Below are 24,321 nucleotides of genomic sequence, written 5' to 3'. Positions count from 1 at the left end.
TGGCAAGCAAGCCTCAGGTGGGCACAGGAAACATTTCAAGGACACCCTCAAAGCCTCCTTGATGAAATGCAACATCCCCACTGATACCTGGGAGTCCCTGGCCAAAGATTGCCCAAGGTGGAGGAAGAGCATCCGGGAGGGCACTGAGCACCTCAAATCTCGTCGCCGAGAGCATGCAGAAAGCAAGCACAGGCAGCGGAAAGTGTGTGCGACAAACCAGACTCACCACCCTACATAGAAACATAGAAAATAGGTGCACGAGCAGGCCATTCAGCCCTTCTAGCCTGCACCGCCATTCAATGAGTTCACGGCTGAACATGAAACTTCAGTACCCCCTTCCTGCTTTCTCGCCATACCCCTTGATCCCCCGAGTAGTAAGGACTTCATCTAACTCCCTTTTGAATATATTTAGTGAATTGGCCTCAACTACTTTCTGTGGTAGAGAATTCCACAGGTTCACCACTCTCTGAGTGAAGAAGTTACTCCTCATCTCGGTCCTAAATGGCTTAACCCCTTATCCTCAGACTGTGACCCCTGGTTCTGGACTTCCCCAACATTGGGAACATTCTTCCTGCATCTAACCTGTCTAAACCCATCAGAATTTTAAACGTTTCTATGAGGTCCCCTCTCATTCTTCTGAACTCCAGTGAATACAAGCCCAGTTGATCCAGTCTTTCTTGATAGGTCAGTCCCACCATCCCGGGATTCAGTCTGGTGAATCTTCGCTGCACTCACTCAATAGCAAGAATGTCCTTCCTCAAGTTAGGAGACCAAAACTGTACACAATACTCCAGGTGTGGCCTCACCAAGGCCCTGTACAACTGTAGCAACACCTCCCTGCCCCTGTACTCAAATCCCCTCGCTATGAAGGCCAACATGCCATTTGCTTTCTTAACCGCCTGCTGTACCTGCATGCCAACCTTCAATGACTGATGTACCATGACACCCAGGTCTCGTTGCACCTTCCCTTTTCCTAATCTGTCACCATTCAGATAATAGTCTGTCTCTCTGTTTTTACCACCAAAGTGGATAACCTCACATTTATCCACATTATACCTGTGACACAGACTGTAATTTCTGTATTGGACTGTTCAGTCACCTAAGAACTCACTTTTAGAGTGGAAGCAAGTCTTGCTAGATCTCGATTTCGAGGGACTGCCTATGATGATGACCTCCGTGACATGCCAGTACTCTTTGCGCCAATGCCCAACTATCTCAGAGTGCCCACAGGCTCCCTTTGTCTTTCCCAGATTCGGAATCTCTTGTCCTTTCAGTCTCAAGATTTTCTTTGAATCCCCATGGTTCCAACTTACACCCTACCCAGTGAATACTTTCACGCTCTTGACCGCATTCCCTATGGTTCAACGTCCCCTCTTCTGTCAGCTTGTGCCATCCCATTTGCTGTGCCCAACTCCCGCTTTCTCCTGACCTCAATTTCCAGATAGTTCTGTCTTATCTGCACGTATTGCAACACTATCCAGACAGCCTCTTCCCACCCAATAAGAGAGATGGACACTGCAGCGATAGCCTTCTATAGAAAGAAAGGCAATAAAACAGAGATGTTGCAAAAGGAAGCTTGGGGAGTGATCTAATAGAGGCCTTTAAAATTATGAAGGTGTTTGACAGGGTAGGTGCAGAGAAAGTGTTTCCGTTTGTGGGGGAAACCAAAACTAGGGGCCATAAATATAAGATGGTCACGAATAAATTGAATAATGAGTTCAGGAGAAACTTCTTTACAAAGAGAGTGGTTAGAATATTGCAATTGGAGTAGTTGGAATGAATAGCATAGATGCATTTAAAGGGAAGTTAGACATGGATTATGTACAGTAGGCACATCAGAGCACTGGAGAAGTACCACCAACGCAGCCTCCGCAAAATCCTGCAAATTCATTGACAGGATAGGCGCATCAACATCTGCGTTCTCTCCCAGGCCAACATCGAGATATTGATCATGCTCCAGCAGCTCCGATGGACGGGCCACATTGTCCGCATGCCCGATACTAGACTCTCGAAAGAAGTACTCTAGTCCAAGCAACATCACGGCAATCAAGTCCCAAGAATGCAGAGAAAACGCTTCAAGGACACCCTCAAAGCCTCCTTGAAAAAATGCAACATCCCCACCGACTCTTGGGAATCCCTGGCCCAAGACTGCTCAAAGTGGAGGAGAGTCATCTGAGAAGGCACCGAACACTTCGAATCTCTTCGTTGGGAGCATGTGGAAGCCGAGTACAAACAGCGGAAAGAGCGTAAGATAAATCAAGCACCCCACCTACTCATCCCTCCAACCACCATCTGTCCGACCTGCGACAGAGACTAGATCCCGCATTGGTCTCATCAGTTACCTTCAAACTCATTTTAGTGTGGAAGCAAGTCATCCTCGACTCAAGGGGACTGCCTAAGAGATAAACATGAGAGAGAAAGGAATAAAATAATATACTGATAGGGTTGGATGAAGAGGCGTGAGAGGAGGTTCACGTGGAGCATAAGTTAGACCAAAGGCTTGTTTCTGTTCTGTAAATTTTATATATGTAAAACAATTATTGTATATTTTGTGAACAGTGCCACAGGAGATTAAATATATTATGCATTGTATAATGCTCCTATCATTACAAAATGATATATCCTACATCTCTCTGAGCTGTGGCATGGTAGGTCTTCGAGTATTTGATTAAAACATTTAATTATTCTTGGGGTGCATAGAGAGAAGGCGGCAGTACCTGTATATCCTCTCTCTTAATTGCCTTTTTAATCAGTTTGCTTTCCTGGGTTAACAGGTGAAGGTGAGAAGAATTAAAAATATATATGCAGCAGTGGTACCTGACAACTGCTTTAGCCTTTATAGTTTTAAGTATTGGGTGGGCGGCAGTATAAGAATTATTAGGTTGGGCTTTCCACTCGCTCACCTCTTTGCTGCTTCCATTGCGAACATTCATTCATGTCACGTCTCCTGTAGTGCCTCAGAAATGCAAATTTTTGAAACAACCATCTCAGAATATTCTTTTGTGCGTATACACCCTGAATCAGCATTGTGATGAAAATGGAAGTAAACCATTGGGGCATTGTTCCTTTAAGAGATTAGCACCATTTGAGAGCCATTTTAGTCTCCGTCCCTGTTACACATGGAGCCTAACTCTGAAAGTATATTTCAGTTTTTTTTCTTTCGTCAGCTGCCATTCGTTCTGCTACTAGAATTTTAGAAAAAAGTCTTCTTGTTCTGCCATTCTTTTTCAATTTATTTTCATCTAATTAATTATTGTCTTTTTTGTTAAGTTTGAATCCATGCATGTTTTTGTTGAGTTTCTGTAAAGCTACTAGCATTAACTACTAGTCTCAAAATATTCTTGTTTGAATTGTTGATCGAGACATCTGTTAACTATATTGTTGCATTGATTGCTTTTGTGGTCAATTTCACCTTGAATTTTGGTTAATGCCAGAATCCAATTAAAAAATGTTATACAATTTCTGGCTTGAAAATAACATTTGCATTGTATTCTGAAACTGATTTCCAGAGGTGTGCAGTCTATTCCAGATCAAAGAGCTTGTTCTCAGTGGTTTATTCCCTGGAAGGAAATGTTGAAGGGCAGTTGGTGTTCGACACATTTGCTTATCTCCAGGGAATATAACTCAAGTTTACCCAGTCTCTATATAGAGGTATCAGATGTGCCTCAGTTGGTAGCATTCTCGCCTCTGAGTGAGAAGGTTGTGCGTTCAAATCCCACTCCAGAGAGAGCACAAAAATCCAGGCTGACACTCCAGTGCAGTACTGAGGGAGGGTACTGTCTTTCAGATGAGATGTTAAACCGTAGCCCTGCCTGCTCTCGGATAGAAGTAAAGGATCCCATGGTATCACAAAACAACAGCTTATATATAAAAACAGATTATTTGGTCATTATCACAGTTGTTTGCGGGAGGTTGCTGTGCAGAGTGGATGCTGAGTTTCCTACATTGCAACAGTGACTACACTTCAAAAGTACTTCATTGGCTGTAAAGTACTTTGGGATGTGCTAAGGTTGTGAAAGGTGCTATATAAATGAGAGCCTTTTTTATATAGCTTAGTCAATGCATTTCCAGGTATCATCCTGCTGGTTTGTTCCTTGACTTTCTCCAAGTTCAATATATCTTTCCTAAGCTGGGGTATCCAAAACTGTTCATTGTATTCCAAATGAGGGCTGATCAGTGCTCTGTATTACTGCAGAAACTAGCTTTTATATATCTATACCGCTTATGCTGAGGACTAGCACCCTATTAGCCTGTTTGATGTTATAGAAGTTACAACATGAAAACAAGCCATTCAGCCCAATCAATCCATGTTTGTGTTTATCCTTCACACCAGCAAATAGTTCTAATCACATTTACCCACACTGTTCCTATATTCCTTCAACCATTTTACCTTCATCCATTTATCCAACGTAATCTTGAATTTTGTCTGCCTGAACCACTAACCCTGTGTTAAGTATGGAACAACTCCACAAGACTGAGTACTGTGAGCTAAAACTGATGTGACCTTAGTCTCTTTAATACAACTCGAGTGCCCAAGCAGCATGGCAGATGACCTTTTATACTATCTTATACGAGGTGTGCTGGTGACTCTTGGGCCTCCAACAGTTGAGCCCTCTGGTGGCAAGTCTTAGAGTTACAATGTTTACATACATAACATCACTTCCCCACCCCAAAGTATTTGATACAAATTATTTACAAGTTGAGACGATCCGGGGCCCTCTGCTTCCTGGTTGATTGTCTGAGTTCATTCTCTGGCATGGGTGAGTTGGTCGGACCATTGCTGCACTGCGGCACGGCTGGTCTGACAGGACTGTTGGGAATGGTGGGTTCATCCTCTTGATTGACCGCGAGGCCGATTGCAGGTTGGGTGTGTGTTGGTGGATCGATGATGTTGATGTCCTCCTCAGGTTGTTCCTGGTTGTCGGTGAACCGCAGTTTGGTCTGATCCAAATGCTTCCTGCATGTTTGTCTATTCAGTAGTTTGACTATAAACACTCTATTCCCTTCCTTTAGGACCATGACCGTAATTAAGGACAAACACAGAGTCGTTAACCTCAATGTCATGCGATACAGCCGCGTGATCGTGGTACGTTTTGCCGGTGACACCGGCTTTCCACATGATCATTCAGATCCGGGTGGACGAGGGAGAGCCTGGTTTTGAGTGCTTTCCATGAACAATTTTTCAGGGGCGACCCCAGTGAGTGAGTGGGGTTGCATCCGGTAGCTGAGCAGAACCCGAGATAAGCGGGTTTGCAAGGAGCCGTCTGTCACGCGTTTCAAGCTGTACTTGATAGTTTGGACTGCCCATTCCACTTGACTGTTGGATACGGGCTTAAACGGGGCAGACCTGACATGCTTGATGCACATGGTATTGGGGATAATGTATTGACGTGGATAGAGAACTGGTTGGCAGACAGGAAGCAAAGAGTAGGAATAAACGGATCCTTTTCAGAGTGGCAGGCAGTGACTAGTGAGGTACCGCATGGTTCAGTGCTGGGACCCCAGCTATTTACAATATACATTAATGATTTGGACAAAGGAATTGAATGTAATATCTCCAAGTTTTCATATGACACTAAGCTGGGTGGCAGCATGAGCTGTGAGGAGGATGCTAAGAGGCTGAAGGGTTACTTGGACAGGTTAGGTGAGTGGGCAAATGCATGGCAGATGCAGTATAATGTAGATAAATGTGAGGTTATCCACTTCGGTGGCCAAAACAGGAAGGCAGAATATTATCTGAATGGTGACAGATTAGGAAAAGGGGAGGTGCAACGAGACCTGGGTGTCATGGTACATCAGTCATTGAAAGTTGGCATGCAGGTACAGCAGGCGGTGCAGAAGGCAAAATGGCATTTTGGCCTTCATAGCGAGAGGATTTGAGTATAGGAGCAGGGAGGTCTTGCTGCAGTTGTACAGGGCCTTGGTGAGGCGACACCTTGAATATTGTGTACAGTTTTGGTCTCCTAATCTGAATAAGGACATTCATGCTATTGAGGGAGTGGTAGCGAAGGTTCACCAGACTGATTCCCGGAATGGCAGGACTGACATCTGAAGAAAAACTGGATCGACTAGGCTTTATAGTCATTGGAATTTAGAATAATGAGAGGGGATCTCATAGAAACACACAAAATTCTGATGGGATTGGACAGGTTAGATGCAGGAAGAATGTTCCTGATGTTGGGGAAGTTCAGAACCAGGGGTCACAGTCTAGGGATAAGGGGTAAACCATTTAGGACCGAGATGAGGAGAAACTTCTTCACTGAGAGAATTGTGAACCTGTGGAATTCTCTACCACAGAAATTTGTTGAGGCCAGTTCGTTAGATATATTCAAAAGGGAGTTAGCTGTGGCCCTTACGGCTAAAGGGATCAAGGGATATGGAGAGAAAGCAGGAATCGGGTATTGAAGTTGCATGATCAGCCATGATCATATTGAATGGTGGTGCAGGCTTGAAGGGCCGAATGGCCTACTCCTGCACCTATTTTCTCTGTTTCTATGCCATTGCGGGTCATCAACTCGTTGAATTCCGAGCTGGTGAAACACGGTCCATTGTCACTGACAAGGACGTTGGGCAAGTTATGGGTGGCGAACATAGCACTGAGGTTTTCAATGGTGGCAGTGGATGTGCTGGATGACATGATTACACATTCAATCCATTTAGAGTAAGAGTCCGCTACAACTAAAAACATCTTTCCGAGAAAGGGGCCAGCAAAATCTACGTGTATCCTGGACCACGGTTTGGAGGACCACAGTTTGGAGGGCCATGACCACAGATTCAATGGAGCCTCTCTTGATGCATTGCTCAATTGTGAGCACGTGTTGCACTGGTGTACGCATGACTCTAAGTCCGATTCAGTGCCGGGCCACCAAACATGCGACCTGGCTATAGCCGCCATCATGACTATGCCTGGGTGGGTATTGTGTAGGTCGCCTATAAATGTTTCCCTGCTGTTTTTGGCAAAACCACACGATTACCCCATAAGAGACAATCCGACTGGATGGACATTTCATCTTTGCGTCGGTGAAAGGACTTCATTTCATCTTGCATTTCCCCGGGATCGGCCGACCAGCTCCCATTGAGGACACAACTTTTTACAAGTGATAACACAGGATCCTGACTGGTCCAGGTCCTATCTGGCGAGCAGTGATGGGTGACCCCTCGCTCTCAAAAGCATCCATGACCAGAAGTAAGTCTGCAGGCTGTGCTATTTCCACCCCCGTAGTGGGCAATGATAGCCGACCGAGGGCATCAGCACAGTTCTCCGTGGCTGGTTTGTGGCGGATAGCAGTCATAGGCAGACAATGTTGGTGTCCATCTTTGGATGCGGGACGAAGCATTTGTGTTTATACCTTTTGCTTTCTGAAAACAGCAAAATGAGTGGTTTGTGGTCAAGCTCAAACCCAAGTCCAAATAGGTATTGGCACATTTTCTTAACCCCATATACACATGCTAACACCTCTTTCTCAACCATACTGTAGGGTCTTTCAGCCTTAGACCGACTTCTCGATGCGTATGCAACCGGTTGAAGTTTGCCCGATGCATTGGTTTACTGTAACACACAGCTGACCCCATACGACCCTGTACGAAGATGCATCACAAGCTAGCACTAATCGTTTACACGGGTTATACAGTACAAGTAACTTTAGAACAAAGTAGGTTTCTGGCCTTCTCAAAGGCTGTCTCTTGAGATTTACCCCAAACCCAGTCGTCACCCTTATGTAGCAACATATGCAACGGTTCCAGCAAAGTGTTTAACTCAGGTAGAAAGTTACCAAAATAGTTGAGTCCCAGGAACGAACGCAGCTCCGTCACATTCTGTGGTCTGGGTGCAATCTTGATGACCTCTGCCTTTGAGTCGTGGGTTTGACGCCGTCTGCCGCAATCTTTCTCCGCAAAAATTCAACCTCTGGCACCAGGAAAACACACTGAGCATTTCAGCCTGAGTCCCACTCTGTCTAGTCGACTTAGAACCTCTTCCAGGTTGTGCAAGTGTTCGGTGGTGTCTCGACCGGTGATCAGAATGTTGTCTTGAAACACAACGGTGCACGGAACCAATTTCAGCAGACTCTCCATGTTCCTCGGCAGCAGCCGAGCGAATCCCAAAAGGGCACCTGTGGTATATAAACAGTCCTTTGTGCGTGTTGATACACGTCAATCTTTTCGAAGATTCAGCCAGCTCCTGTGTCATGTAGGCGGAAGTTAGGTCCAACTTGGTGAACGACTTCCCTTCCCCCACCTCCACCCCCACCCCCACCCCCGGGCTAATGTTGCGAACAGGTCATCCGCCTTGGGTAGCGGGTACTGGTCTTGTAATGAGACTCGGTTGATTGTTACCTTGTAGTCTCCGCTTTTCAACACCGCAACAATTGGACTGGCCCACTCGTTGAACTCAACTGGCGATATGATTCCCTCTTGTTGAAATCTATCCAGTTCGATCTACCTTCTCCCTCATCATATATGGAACCGTTCGAGCCTTGTGATGAACGGGCCTGGCATCGGTGAGTAGATGGATTTGCACCTTGGCGCCTGTGAAGTTGCCAATGCATGGTTCAAATAGCGATGGAAACTTGCTCAGCACTTCAGCGTACGAGGCATCATCCACTGAAGATTGTGCTTTGATGTCGTCCCATTGAATCTTTCCCAACCAGCTTCTGCCGAATAACGTTGGGCCATCGCCTGGTACAATCCACAGTGATAAATCATGCACAGCTCCATAGTACGATACCTTAACTGCCACACTGTCAATGACTGGTATGAGCTCTTTGGTGTAGGTGCGCAGCTTTGTCTGAATCGGGCTCACTTTGGACATTTGTGCCTTGTTGCCCCACAGTTTCTCAAAAGCCTACTGACTCGCCCCCAGGTCCAACTCCATTGATACCAGAATACCGTTCAGTTTGACTTTCAGCATGATAGGAGGGCTCTTGGTGGTGAAGGCATGTACCCCATAAACTTCTTTCTCGGGTTGAGTTGCCGCTCTTGTTTGTTCTGCGTGATCCGCGCCAGATCGATCATCATCTGCCGATTCTGCCACATGATGACTCTTGCACATTCGCTGGAGGTGCCCATTATTTCGCAGCCTTTACACACGTAGGGCCCAAATTTCCACATGATTTGCGCCTGATTTTTTAGGAGCAACTGGTGGAGAACGGACTATCTAGAAATCGCAATTCTCCATTTTTTTTTCTGCAGTTCTAGTCAGGTAGAACAGTTCTACTTTAGAACAGAATTTTTTCTTCAAAAGGGGGCGTGTCCGGCCACTGACGCCTGATTTCAAAGTTTCCACAGTGAAAACGTACTCCAAACTAAAGTAGAATGGAGCAAATGAAGATTTTTGTAGAACTGAAAAAACCTGTTCTACACATTAAAAAATCAGGCGCAGGTTACAAATTAGGCGTCCAGAACGGGGGGGGGGAAGGGAGGGAAGGGAAGTCATTAAATTCTACAATCGATCCTTATTTATACTTCTACAAATATTATACAAATAAATCCAACCTGAATAAACATTTATAAGCAAGGAAAAGATTAAATAAACCATCTTCCTACTTGTGTGAAAGTGCTTCAGCCATCGTTCGAAGGAAACCGGCGTTTGTTGCCGCGCAGGGGAGGGAGGGGAAGGAGACAGCGGCTTGTTGGCGCGCAGGGGAGGGAGGGGAAGGAGACAGCGGCTTGTTGCCATGGAGGGAGGGGAAGGAGACAGCGGCTTGTTGCCGCGGAGTGGAGGGAGGGGAAGGAGACAGCAGTTTGTTGCCGTGCAGGGGAGGGAGGGGAAGGAGACAGCGGCTTGTTGCCGTGGAAGGAGGGGAGGGGAAGGAGACAGTGAGAAGGGAAGTCTCAGTGCTGATGGCAATGTGGTTTTATAAAAAAATGTTCAAAAATTAAACAGCTACAAAGAACTAAAAAAATGGCCGAGTGCCAATGTTTTTTTTCACACTGAGCATGCGCGAACGCTCCAACGCGCACACGCAGCATTGCCGGCAGGAAAAAAACTAATTTAAATAGTACCCGCCCCCTCCCACTTACAAAATCGGCACGAGTGTAGGCTCCGCCCCCCCTGCACGCCGCGCCAGGCAGACAAGGAGCTGCAGAACGCTCCAGAATCGAGATTTTTTTTTTAGGCGCGAAAAACGGGCGCCCAGCTCGGAGGGGCGCCCGTTTTTTTTCGTGTGGAAACTTGGGCTCGTAGTGCTTGAATCAACATTGATGGGCTCGATGATTACCCCTGCAGCGCCAACATGGTGCTAATGGATTTGCATTCACGCCCAATGGCAGACTCTGAGTCATCCTTGGTCTTGCAGCTGCAGACGTGTAGGCCCTGCCATATGCAGTTTTGCCTGATAGCGATGTTATTTTATGCACAGTACTTTCCGGTGAGCTTCGATGCTGGGAAGATATCTGGTATTGTCGCTCGTGGATATGAATGCCTGGGCCATCATGATGGCCTTGCTCAGGTCTTGGGATTCAGCGGACAGCAGCTTGCGAAGAATGACCTCGTGGCCGATGCCAAGCACAAAAAAGTCCCACAGCATTTCCCCCAAAAATCCAGCAAATACGCAAGTTCCTGCAAGGCGTCTCAGGTCGGCGACATAACTCGCCACGTCCTGGCCCTCGGAGCAGTGGTGCGTGTAGAAGCGATACCTGGCCATTAAGATGCTTTACTTCGGCTTGTGGTGGTTCCGAACCAGCGTACACAACTCTGTATATGTCTTCTCCGATGCTAGCAGATTCTTGATGAGGCCGTATATTGTGGACCCACACATGGTGAGGAGGATCGCCCTGTGCTTGATCGCTTTATCGTCCCCATCCAGCTCGTTGGCCACGAAGTACTGGTTGAGACGCTCAATGAAGACTTCCCAATCATCACCCTCTACAAATATCTCTCAAAATACCAACGGCAGCCATGACCACGTGAAAGTTCGTAACCTGTTAATTGTCGCCAATTGTTAAGTATGGAAGAACTCCACAAGACTGAGCACTGAGAGCTAAAACTGATGTGATCTTAGTCTCTTTAATACAACTCCAGAGTGCCTAAGCAACATGGCAGACAACTTTTTTATACTCCCTTGCAGGTGTGCAGGTGACCCTTGGGCCTCCCAACAGTTGCGCCCTCTGGTGGCAAGTCTTACACAGTTACATTGTTTACATATATAACACCCTGGACGTGAATTCCACCACCTCACGCTTTATGTCAAGAAGTTTTTTCTTTTCCCTTTGTTGAAAATCTCTTCATTTAATATTGTAATTTGATGGCTTTTTACACCTTGTGTTTAATGACTTGTGTACCTGGATCCTTAAACTCCTTTGTTTATCTATCCCGCCATGTACTTCCCCATTTAGATTGTACTCCTATCTACCATTCTTGTGTCCAAAGTGTACTACTTCACACTATGTTATATTTGCATCAGCCATTGTTCTGTCCACTTACTTAATTTACTACGTTGTGCAATTTTCTGCACTGCTTCACATTTCATTGAATCTCCTAGTAAACTTGCATAACGTTCCCTCTATTCCATAATCATAAAATGAAAAGCTGGGATCCCAGCACCAATTCCTATTACAGTGAATTGATCCAAGGATCCCTGTATGACAATTCTGTGCTTCGACCTATGCTACAAGATTGTCACTAATTCTGTGCACCTGTATTGTAGCTGACAATCGTCTGTGGAACTGTATCAAATGACTTTTGAAGATCCATGTTTATGACATCCGTTGATTCTGACTGACACGGAGCTCTGTTAGGTTCGTTAGACATATATTTTGCCCCAAACCTCGGTAACTTTATATTTATTTTCTAGATGCTTTACTGTATCTCTGATTTCCCCCACCACTAATGTTAAACTCACTAGTCTGTAGTTACTTAGTTTGCCCCTTCCTTCCTGCTTATATAAGCAGGAACATTTATTACTTTCTAATCTTTTTTTTTACACCGAGTGATAGAAGTGTGGTACTCTCCCACAAAAGGCAGTAGCTGCTAGCTCCATTCATGTTAAATCTGAGATCGATAGATTTTTGCCAGTCAATGGTGTTGAGGGATGTGGAGCCAAGATGGGTAAATTAAGTTAGGATACAGATCAGCCATGATCTAATTAAATGTTGGAACAGACTTGAGGTGCTGAATGGCCCTCTGTTGCTATGAATAATGCATTCCCAATTTCCTCATCTATTTCTTTTAATGCCCTTCAGTAGAAAGTGTTGGTCTTGGAGATTTATCCAGATTTAGTCACTCTGTTTTATTACAAATCTGTGATTAATTTCCCTGAACAAATTGTTATGCTGAAATTTTATTTTCAGCTACTTGATTCCTTGTTCTAAAAGTATAATTTTATTGATTATAAAGCTTCAACATTTTATGTGAAAAGAGTTAAAGACATTGGGAAAGTAAGCATTTGCTTGTTTCATTTGCTGATTTAAAAAAAATGAAACTGGCACAAAATATTGTTCGGTTAAACAGTATCTTTTGTTTCTTAAGAAATTTGAAAGCACAGTACTTCTAATCTAGCCACATTATGTCCCAAAGTACAGAGTTTCCTTTAATACTATTTGTGAGACAGCTATGTGGAACAACTTGCATGATTTTGCACAGTATTACTGTCTCAATTTGGCAGCTCGCGCCAGCAAGTGCTTTGAGGTCATGCTCAACCCGCTAAGTGCTTTTGGGTTGCCTGCTGGCTAGATCATAGAGTATCTTGTACCTGTATATAATTGAATGTGAGTCCAGAAATTTGGATCATCTTGTACACGAGCCATTGTGATGGGTGGTACTGTATGTCCAATCACCGACCAGGACCTTGCTGACGTCACTCTTCGCTGCCGTTGCCCTCCTGCACCAGTTCATGCTGTACCTTGTAGTTACCTTCACGCTGCTCTCTAGGTCGCACGCCGCTCCTTTTATGGCCCCGACCTGCTGCTGATGGTTTCTCGCAGGTTGGGGCCTCCACAGGTCGGTGATTGAAGCAAGGGCAGATGCCGCAGGAGCGACGAGATTGGGGCAAAGGAGCTGTGAGAGACTGGAGGGATGTGATCGGGGCTAAGGGGAGGCTTAAGTTCGGGGCTCGGACAGCACGGGCCAGCCCACAATGTGATATGTGTGCGCACTAGGTCCATGCAGCAGAGCAGGCCTCCAGTTGTCTTAGGTAATCCTTGCCACTGGACCAAGACCTAGCTCTGTCAAGTCCGTGTGGTGGCTGGTGTGCAATGGCCACCACACGTTAAAAAAATCCACGCACTGGCATCTTCCACCCTTGAGGATGCAGTTCGGGTCCTTCATTGAAATACCTGTGAACTCATCCTTTTTTTTGGCGTGGAAGCAAGTCCTCCTTGTTTCGAGGGACTGCCTATGATGATTGCATGGAGCTCATTCTGTAATAGTGCACTTGCCTGCTCTTGCCTGTTCCTGTTCTCCTATCTTGGAGTGCCCCACTTCTCTCTGACTCCTGTTTACTTCTTTCCCTTCTCTGGTCTCCTATGCCCGTATCAGTGCACAGTGCCATTATAGAACATTCAGTGCCAGTTAAGGTATAATCTGCTCTCTGCGCAGCAGCAGTGACTAAGGCATTTTTTATGTGGGCCATTGAAGGACAGCCAGTCTGAATTTGTAAAAAGCAAGTTGTGTATATCAAATTTTAGAGAGTTCTTTTTGAGGAAATAAGATAATTGATCATGGAATTTTCAAAAGATGCCATAAATGAAGCTTGTTGACAACATTGAGTCAGTGTTTGGGACAAGTGGTCTACTCAAAATGAGCTGGATTTGGGTTAAGGGTCACATTATCAAAATGACACAAAAATAGGGAGCATGGTGAACTCTGAAGAGGACTGTATGTGATTTCAAGACAATATAGACAGGCCAGCAAACTGGCCAGATAGATGTTAGATGATAATTAATGCAGAGAAATGTGAGCTGATGCATCTTGGGAGGAAGAATACAGAGAGCAAATAGTCAGTGAATGGGGCATGAAGTACAAAAGTAGAGAGGCAATGCTAAACCTATAGAAATCATGGGTTAAGCCAAATCTGTAATATAGTATCTGGTTTGGCACATCCTACTTGAAAACAGATGCCAAGACTATAGAGAGGGAACATAAGAGATTTACTAAGGATGATATAAGGTATGAGAGGGTTTAGTTATGAAGAGAGATATTAGCAACTGATGCTCCTCACATTAGAGCTGAGAAGGTTATGATGAGATCTGACAGGTGTGTTCAAAATTATGTGGTTGTGGTAAAGTAAATGGGGAAAAACTATTTTCCTTGATCACTGATGCTTAACTAGCATGCATAAATTTAAGATAATTGAACTGTGGACCTCTAGTTTATGATATTCTGAGGAAAGCAGTTGGATGTCGAGAGGGAATGTTTTTGGATGTAATGTACTTGGTATTCCTAGTGACTGATTTATGAATGACACTGTAGAAATTTGGAGCAAGTTACCTTCTAACACCTTTCATGGAAAATGGTGTATAGTTCAGTTACATTAACATCAATCTTAGAAAAATATAATGTTCCTTTGACAAAAACGAGACCAAAACTGGGGCCAAGCCAACCTCACATTTTCTCCATCACAAAGACCACCTTACTTTCACCTCTAAGATCATCTGACTCCACCCATGCTTCAGCTCATCTGCAGCTGAAACCTTCATATCCCTTTGTCACCTCCAGACTTGATTACTCCAGTGCTCTTGGCTAGCCTCGCAACTCTCTCCTCCACAAGCTTCAGCTCATTCAATAGCATGACCGTCAGCCTACTTTACAAACCAGCCATTGATGATTTTTTTCAAATTTCAAATAAAAATGACTGCGTTGCTCCTGTACTAACACTATCCTGTTCCTGCAAAGTGCGTGTCAGACTAGCAACTGATCAGCTTAAATATTATACTCGTAAAGCAGTAACAAGTCACAAATAATTTATGATTGGTATTATTACTGCTGGTAAACAGTAATAATATCAATCATAAATTACAGCCAGAAAACAGGCATTAGTTAATAAGGCAAGGAGAGCCAAAAAAAATCACTTTTGAATTTCAGGTGCCAACTTGACTCGCAGGAACGTGACAACATAAATTACAAAAAAATAAGGTTTTGAATGTGAACAAAATGCATAATTTAGAACAAAATTAATTGTGTTCTATGTTTGAAATCTTTCCAATAACATTTTCGTCTGGAGTCTTACCCACTTTCAGTCACCTGGGGCTTAAGTTCTGCTTCTTGCCACATTTATCGCTGTACAGTGTTGAGGAAGTGTATCCGGGCACTTAGAAATTCATAACATGATCAGGAAGAGTCAACGTGGTTTTATAAAAGGGAAATCGTGCTTGACAAATTTATTATTTGAGGATGTAACTAGCAGGGTAGATAAAAGGGAACCAGTGGATGTAGTATATTTGGATTCCCAAAAGACATTCAATAAGGTGGTTATACAAGATAAGGGATCATGGAATTGGAGGTAATGTATTCGCATGGATAGAGGCTTGGTTAATGGATAAAAAACAGAGCAGGGATAAATGGGTCTTTTTCAGGTTGGCAGGCTGTAACTCGTGGGATGCCGCAAAGATCCGTGCTGGGGCCTCAGCTATTTACAATCTATATTAATAATCTAGATGAAGGGATTGAGTGTAATGTATTCAAGTTTGCTGATGATACAAAGCTAGGTAGGACAGTAAGCTGTGAGGAGAACACACAGATTCTGCAAAGGAATATAGATAGGCTAAGTGAGTGGGCAATAAGGTGGCAGATGGAGTATAATGTCGGGAAGTGTGAGGTCATTCATTTTTGGTAGGAAGAATAGAAAAACAATATTTTTTAAATGGTGAGAAACTTTTAAATGTTGGTGTTCAGAGAAATTTGAGTATCCTTGTGCAAGAAACACAAAGCTTGCATGCAGGTACAGCAAGCAGTAAGGAAGGCAAATGGCATGTTGTTGTCCTTTATTGAAAAGGGTTTGGAGTGTAAGGGTAAAAACGTCTTGCTGCAACCTTGCAGAGACCACACCTGGGTGCCGAAATTGGCCACCGCTGGAAACGGGGCAAGCTCATCCCATTTCTAGTGTTTTTACCACCGCGGTGGTTGAGGTGGCCTCTTGAGCGATATTCCACTCTTTGGCATTTTTTGTCAGGTGGACCGGAAGTCGCTCATAATGGGGGCAAGAGTGCGGTGGTTAGCACACTAGAGGGGGGGGATGTTGGGGCGGAGTATAGTGTCTGCTGCTGTCAGTCATCAGCGTAGTGCTGATGACATCATCACAGCGCCACATCCCCATGGCTCTCCCTTTCCCTTAAAGAAGAGAGCCTGCGCGATTTTAAAAGTTCGGTTCACTGGGCTACCAGAGAGGGTTTCGGCTGGGCCAGCAGCCTGGCATTCGACATGGCAGTCGGCTGACACAAAACATGGCGGCAGTGCGCCCTCCCCTTTAATGGGAGCCGCACCGCCATTTCAGAAGGCTTACAGCCTCGCTGCACCGTCTCAAAAAAGCAGATTTTGGCACTGCCCGATAGGAAGAAGATTTTCTCGGCGGAATATCGCCATCCAGGGGTGGGGGAGCATTGGTCATGCGCACTCTGATGACGCACTTAGGATGCTCGGCAGCAGCAGAGCAGTAGGGTGGGGGAAGCGGGTCACCACCAGGATACCGCAGGAGCAGAATTTTGATAATGGCGGCCATTACATGCAAATTTGGTGGCCATTGCACTCTGCAGCGTGGCTGCCGATTTCTGGTGGTAATTGGCCTTAAGGAAAGGGGCAATTTCGGCCCCCTGGAGTACTGTGCACAGTTTTGGTCGTCTTCTCTAAGGAAGGATATACTTGTCTTGCAACGAAGGTTCACTAACTTGATTCCTGAGATAAGAGGGCTGACTTATGATGAGAGATTGTATAGAATGGGCCTATACTCTCTGGCGTTTAGAAGAATGAAAAGTGATCTGATAGAAACATACAAGATTCTGAAGGGGATTGACAGGGTAGATGCTGAGACGCTGTTTCCCCTGGCTGGACTGTCTGGAACTTGGCGGCATAGTCTCAGGATAGGGAGTCGGCCATTTAGGACTGAGATGAGGAATTTCTTCACTCGGAGGGTTGTGAATCTTTGGATTTCTTTGCCCCAGAGGTCTGTGGATGCTTAATCTCTGAATATATTCAAGGCTGAGATAGATAGATTTTTTGAGTCTAGGGGAATCAAGGAATGCGGTGTTTGGGCGGGAAAGTGGAGTTGAGGTCGATGATCAGCCATGATCTTACTGAATGGCGGAGCAGGCTCAAGGGGCCGCATGGCCTACTCCTGCTCCTATTTCTTATGTTATGTACATGGGACTCAACCAAAGAGCAAAGTACAACTCCAGAATGCACCAGTTTCACACTGCCGATAAAGATTGAAATGCAGCTTCAACTTGCCTTACTTCTGAATCTAATTAATATCACTATTTTTTGGTTCAGCAGAATTCAACAAGCTACATTTAGGTTGCATTATGTGGTAGATACAGACAGTTAAGTACTGTGGGTTGACCAGGTTTGTGTTTTTCCTTGATGGATGGGGGGGCTTGGGTCAGATCAGGAGGGTGATACTTGCTGGGTATTGGGAGATAGCACAGTTTGGGTAGTGTGTGACCACTTAGTGTGCCAATATGGTAGCAGGAGCTGGGGTCTCCCTGATCAACTAATGGTTTCAACACAAGAAGGGCACTCTTTTTTTTAGCGGCACAATGGTGCATTCTAATATGGCAAATGTTTTAGTTTCTACAAAAGAAAGTTATCACACTTGTATAGATAAAATAACACAGTTGATGTCATTTCAACACCCCAAGAACTAGTCACATTCTTCCCATAATATGTGGAAAAAATGAATATCTTCATTTTTAGAATTAAAAGTTATGAATGTGTAAGTACGGTTTTTAGAATGGAGGAACTACAGTTCATTGACCAGAGTGATGAAACCGATCACTTCTCGTGCACTTGGTACTCTTTAAAAATAAATACCTAATTTTATACAGCAAAGCAGTGATGTTGTATTGGTACTAGAACAATGATATAGGAGATGGGTTTAAATAGTTTACAAAAAATCAAGTGGCATTCGACATTGTAAACCATCTGTCTGTTTTACCCATGAATTGTATGTATAATGTTTATAATTTGTGAGTCCTACTGCCATAAATGATAGCACATAGAAAATATATCAGCCACCTAACTTGTGCTGCATTTTTTATACACATGTACTTGAGACTGTCTTAACTAACTTTGCATCGAGTTGTCATACCTAGCATAGAGAGTTACCATCTAGTAATCTGAATTCAGATCCCAGTGGTGACAGATTGTGTGTTTTGCTATCCCCTTTCCACATTTTAATAAGTCAAGTAGTACCTGGCCGGTCGATGAGTATTTGAACCATGCCGCAGTAAATAAGTTCAATAAAAACCAACCAAGTCATGCATAGTCTATTTCAACCCTTTCCTATTGAAAGCAGCAACATTATCTGAATTCTGCTAGCAAGATTGGAAATTCTTGAAAACTTCAAGGTGCCCATCTCTAACATTGCTCAGATTTGGGTGCCTATGGTTTTATTTTGTCTGTTACAAAAGCATGACTTAAAAGTAGATCAGTTTTACTGAATTATAGATAGAGCACTGTCAGATTGTATCATTATTTCTATATTATTAGTAGTCCACAACTTATCCACAATAAGAGTAACGCGTGCAAATCTTTTATTTTTCAGGCTCTACCACAAGTAGTCCTACTGTAACACCATGGAAGGCATCTGAAAGTTTGCAAACACAGGCGAGTGTTTTGCTAGTTGAGATCGTATTTCGCCGTCTGTCATGCCAATAGAGTGAAACTTCCATCTATTGACTACTTGCAACCAGTATAAATGGTAGTCCAAGCAGTTGGTCTTCCATTACACCTGGAGTGAGCACCTCCAGATAATTATTCAATACCAGTCAGGAAAATGCTGCAAGATTTAAGAATGCCTACGACTTAGCTTCATGCATCCAACCTGTGCAGTTGTTGTGGAAGGCCCACCATCTGAGGGATCCCCAAGCTCTTGCCAAGGCCCCACATCTGCTCCTGAAATGTCTCTCTTTCAAGCTTTGGGTCCAGTGCAGACCTGGCTAGGACAAGAGTTGGAGAAATGTGGGATTGATGCCATGATCTACACTCGCTATGTCCTCAGTCTTCTGCTTCATGACAGTTATGACTACGACTTGCAGGAACAGGTATACAGAGTAATTTTATCTATAATTACAAAATTAATAATTTTTATTTTAGGATTGCAAGTGAGTTGTTTAGAGCTCCCTTGTTCGGGAAATTTAAAAAAGCTTCCATGATTTAACGTTCTGTTTTCCATTCTATGATATTGTTACATTGTTTAATAAAATTGTAGTTGTTTTCTAAACTAAATATTTTTCACTGAATTATTTTACTGTAACATCTCCAACAAAATTGAAGCAATTTGCTTGTGTGAATTTATTGATTGGTTTCTTTATTGCTGGCCACAGTTTGCACAGAGTTAACATTGGTTTCTGTTGGTTGTTTCTACAATATCTGGAAGCAATTCTTTGCACAAAGGATAGTGGAAAAATTTAACTCTTTCAGAAAACTGTTGAGGCTAGCTCATTTGAAAATTTCAAAACAGAGATCGATAGAATTTTGTTCGGCAAAGGTATTAGGAGTTACAGAACCCAAGCGGGTAAATGGAGTTAATGTACAGATCAGCCATGAACCTATTGAATGGCGGAAAGGCTCGGGTTGAAATGCCTAATCCTGTTCCTTTGTACCTAAGGTTTAGGAATATACCTTATAACTTGGCAGGCCAAAAGCATTAATGTATGTCTGACATTTGGTTCCTGTTGAACAAATGGAAGTTCAATATGGTGGTGATGATTGAATACAGTTTTACGAGTGGTACTTTTTCGAATAATATCCTTGATAGGTTTCTGGATATTGTGTTTATTACGGAATTCAAAATACTTTGTAGAGATCAATGAATCAAGCCATTCCATTCAATTCCAAATGTCTTAATCGTGGTTTTCATTGGCAGCTCTGGGATGAAGACCAGGATCAGGCAGGGAGATGGGCAGGGCTAATTATTATTTCTAGTCTCTTTGAAGGACAACTCTGTGGCCTCGAGCTTCCAAATATGGGCTTTAAGAGTCCATAACAATGAAAGACTGGGCTAATTTTGTTTTTTGGATAATGTTTTTACGCTTAAAAAATGAGTGACCATGTTTCATGGTTCAGTTTTATGTTGAAGGATAACTGACATATCAAGGATAGCAAAGTTTATAATTTACTGAAATAGAAACAGAAAATGCTGGAAATATTCAGCATCTGTGGAGAGAGAAACAGAGTTAACATTTCAAAGCATTGACATTTTGTCAGAACTGGAAAAGGTAAGAGATGTAACAACCAAGTGCAGTGACAGGGAGGGGAGGAAAGAACAAAAGGGAAGGTCTTTGATCGGGTGAATGGCAGGAATGATTGAATGACTAGTTGTTTCATTACCATCTCCTTTAACCTTGCACCATCATCCCTTTAAAGAAACAAAAGATGGGTCTGGAATATTAGAATCATCAGCGTTAGCTGCCGTCCGAAAAAGTGGGGGCAGAGATTATGATCTGAAATTGTTGAACTCAATGTTGAGTCTGGAAGGCTGTAAAGTGTCTAATAGAAAGATGAGGTGCTGTTCCTTAGGCTTACATTGAGCTTCATTGGAGCAATGTAGGAGGCCAAAGAAAGTGAGGTCAGAGTAATACTGCAGAGAATTAAAAACACATGCGACCGGAAGCTCAGGGTCACACTTGCAGACTGAACAGATGTGTTTCACAAAGCAGTTATCGAATCTGTGTTTGGTCTTTGCTGAGGAGACTGCATCATGAATAGCAAATACAGTACACTAAATTGAAAGTAGTACAAATAAATTGCTGTTTCTCCTGGAAGGAGTGTTTGGGGCCCTGGATGGTGACAAGGTAGGAGGTGAAAGAGCAGGTGTTGCATCTCCTGCGCTTGCACAGAAAGGTGCTGAGGGAAGGGGAATTCTTATTGGGAATGATAGAGGAGTGGACCAGGGTGTCGTTGGAGGAACGGTCCCTTTGCATTGCTGAAAGGTGTGGTGGGGAGGAGGGGGAGAAGGGAAGATGCGTTTGGTTTGGGGATCACTCGAGATTGTGGAAATAGCGGAGGATGATATGAATGTGGAGGCTGGTGGGTTGAAAGGTATGGACAAGAGAAACCATATCGTGGTTCTGGGAGGGAGGGGAAGGAGTGAAAGCAGAAGTGCGGGAAATGGAAAGAACATGGTCGAGGGCCCTGTCAACCATGGTAGAGAGGAATCCTCGGTTAAGGAAACAGGAAGACATATCGGAAGCACTGGAATGTGGAATCGTCAGAACAGAGACCACGGAGATGGAGAAACTGTGAGAATGGAATAGAGTCCTCAGAGGATGCTGGGTGGGAGAAAGTGTAGTCAAGGTCGCTGTGGGAGTCAGTGGGCTTATAGTGGATATTGGTCGATATCCTATTCCCAGAAATGGAGACAGCGAAGTTAGGGCAGGGAAAGGAAGAAATGGACCATGTGAAGGAACGGGAAGAGTGGAAATTGGGAGCAAAGTTGATAAACTTTTCCAGTTTGGGGCGAGAGCAGTAAATGGCACCGATACAGTCATAAAAATACTGGAAAAAGAGGTGAGGGAGGGGACCCGAGTAGAACTGGAATAAAGAATGTTCCACGTATCCCACGAAAAGGCAGGCATAGCTAGGACCCATGTGGGTACCTGTAGGGTTTAATTTGAAGGAAGTGAGTGGAGTCAAAGGAGAAGTTGTTTGATGTGAGAACAAGTTCAGCCAGGCAGAGGAGGGTGATGATGGATGAGGACTGGTTGAGCCTTTGTTCAAGGAAGAAGCGAAGAACCCTCAGACCATCCTGGTGGGGAATGGCATTGTAGAGGGGGATTAGATGTTGATGGTGAAAAGGGCCAGGAAATTGAAAACTGTTAAAGTGGTGGAGGGCATCAGAAGAGTCGTGGGTGTAGTTAGGAAAAGATTGAACAAAGTGAGAAAAAATAGTCAAGATAGGAACAAATCAGTTTGTGGTGCAAGAACAGTCTGAATTGATAGAACTACCAGGGCAGTCCTGTTTGTGGCTCTTGGGAAGGAGGTAGAAGCAGGCTGTGCAGGGTTGGGGTCTATGAGGTTGGAGACCATGGAGAGACGATCTCCAGAGGATAGTCTTGGAAAAGATGGCTTGATGTTCAGTGTTGGGGTCATAATTTACTGCAAATGTACGGTTTACATTGAATATTGTTTATTTACCTGTTCTATGGTAAATAAATTGTCTGTTGGTTTATAGCTTGATCCTCAGTCTAATAGAGTGTATATTTGTCTACCAAAGAATAGTAGAATCATGTTTTAGCACATGGCACAATCCAGTAAGCCAAAATATAGTGGCAAGGGTTCTCTATTTGACCTCGGGATCTCAAGGTTTCTTTACCACCTAATGGGCCCAAGTTTCCACATGATTTGCGCCTGATTTTTAGGAGCAACTGGTGGAGAACGGACTATCTTAGAAATCGCAATTCTCCACATTTTCTTTTCTGCAATTCTAGTCAGGTAGAACAGTTCTACTTTGGAACAGAATTTTTTCTTCAAAAGGGGGCGTGTCCGGCCACTGACGCCTGATTTCAAAGTTTCCACAGTGAAAACATACTCCAAACTAAAGTAGAATGAAGCCAGTGAAGATTTTTGTAGAACTGAAAAAAACCTTGTCTACACATTAAAAAAATCAGGCGCAGGTTACAAATCAGGCGTCCAGAATGAGGTGGGGGGGAAGGGAACTCATTAAATTCTACAATAAATCCTTATTTATACTTCTACAAATATATCCAACCTGAATAAACATTTATAAGCAAAGAAAAGATTAAATAAACCATCTTCCTACCTGTGTGAAAGTGTTTCAGGCACGGAGAATTCTGCAGTCAGCCTGAGGCACCCGTTCTTCCCGCGGGGGGGAGGGGAGGGGAGGGGAGAGAAGGCGCCCGTTCTTTCCTGAATGGGGGGGGGGAGGCACCCGTTCTTCCCGCGGGGGGGGTAGGAGGCGCCCGTTCTTCCCGCGGGGGGGGAGGGGAGAGGAGAGGAGGCGCCCGTTCTTCCCGCGGGGGGTGGGGGGGGAGGAGACAGTGAGAAGGCTGCAGTGAGATGTGCTGATGGCAATGTGCTTTTATTAAAAAAATGTTCAAAAATTAAACAGCTACAAAGAACTACAAAAATGGCCGAGTGCCAATGTTTTTTTCACACTGAGCATGCGCGAACGCTCCAACGCGCACGTGCAGCGTTGCCGGCAGGAAAAAAAAAAATTTAAATAGTACCCGCCCCCTCCCACTTACAAAATCGGCGCGAGTGTAGGCTCCGCCCCCCTGGGCGCCGCGCCAGGCAGACAAGGAGCTACAGAACGCTCCAGAATCGCGATTTTTTTTTTTAGGCGCGAAAAACAGGTGCCCAGCTTGGAGGGGTGCCCGTTTTTTATCGTGTGGAAACTTGGGCCCATAAGGCTGATTCGTAAGCGATGTGAGATCCGTTTACAGGAGTGATCAGAGATGATGAACCAAAGAAAAATATCTAATGCAAAATCCAAAAGTTTAAATGTCCTCCATGATAAATGGGATTTAATTTACTGTGACCAAAGAATATTTTGTGAGAGCACATATTTATTTCCCCCGAGGCTGTGCACATTCAAGGTGGCTTGCCTGCTTCCAGTTTTGTGCCAGTGATGGTCTGAGCTCAAGTAGAGGTAGCTCATGTCAGTAGCTTTGTTACTTCAAAACAATGGAAGTAAAAATATCAGAAGTACAGATGAGAGAATCATTTGGTCCATCTTGTTCGGCCCATCTAGTTCATTGTTCCATTGAAACCTGCATTTTCCCCCTCTTTCCATCCCCAGACAAGTATCCAACTGTTGCTTGAATGATATCCATGTTTTCATCTTCACTAACCTCCTCAAGACCGTTACAGATATTGATTACTCTTTGCATGAAGCAATATCATTAGTTTGTACCATAGTAATGGTTTAACTTGAAATACTGCTCTGAATTAACCTTGTCAATTCCACTTGGTATACAGCTCTGAATTAACTGTGTCTATTCCACTTGGTTTACATTTCTTAAAAAGGTCCCTTCTCATTTGCCTCATTGTTTAAAGTCTTCTCTGATAACTCAGTCCTCTGATGTTATGGATCAAAATCATGATCCATATCTACACCACTTCCAGGGTTTCAATGTTTTCTGTGTACCTCTGACCAGAAGTGGATACAGTACTAAAGGGTGTAACCAGACCAGAACACAATACAGCTTCAG

At 44.0% G+C, this 24,321-nt stretch overlaps 1 protein-coding gene across 6 annotated transcripts in view; it reads left to right on the top strand.

The window, feature by feature from the left end:
* The window catches only part of kiaa0232 (KIAA0232 ortholog), a 131,804-nt gene that overhangs the window by 45,515 nt on the left and 61,968 nt on the right, over positions 1-24,321 (top strand). For all 6 annotated transcript variants that reach the window (XM_070872262.1, XM_070872265.1, XM_070872264.1 and 3 more), the window contains one exon: positions 18,693-19,191. In XM_070872262.1, the coding sequence (XP_070728363.1) occupies positions 18,961-19,191 (231 nt within the window). In that variant the 5' untranslated portion in view covers positions 18,693-18,960. The remainder of the gene's footprint in view (positions 1-18,692; positions 19,192-24,321) is intronic.

This window comes from Pristiophorus japonicus, chromosome 2 (genome assembly GCF_044704955.1).
Source record: "Pristiophorus japonicus isolate sPriJap1 chromosome 2, sPriJap1.hap1, whole genome shotgun sequence".
NCBI classification, from domain to species: Eukaryota; Metazoa; Chordata; class Chondrichthyes; family Pristiophoridae; genus Pristiophorus; species Pristiophorus japonicus.
The sequence above is the reverse complement of the archived record's forward strand: the minus strand, read 5'-3'. Positions and strand labels throughout refer to the sequence as shown.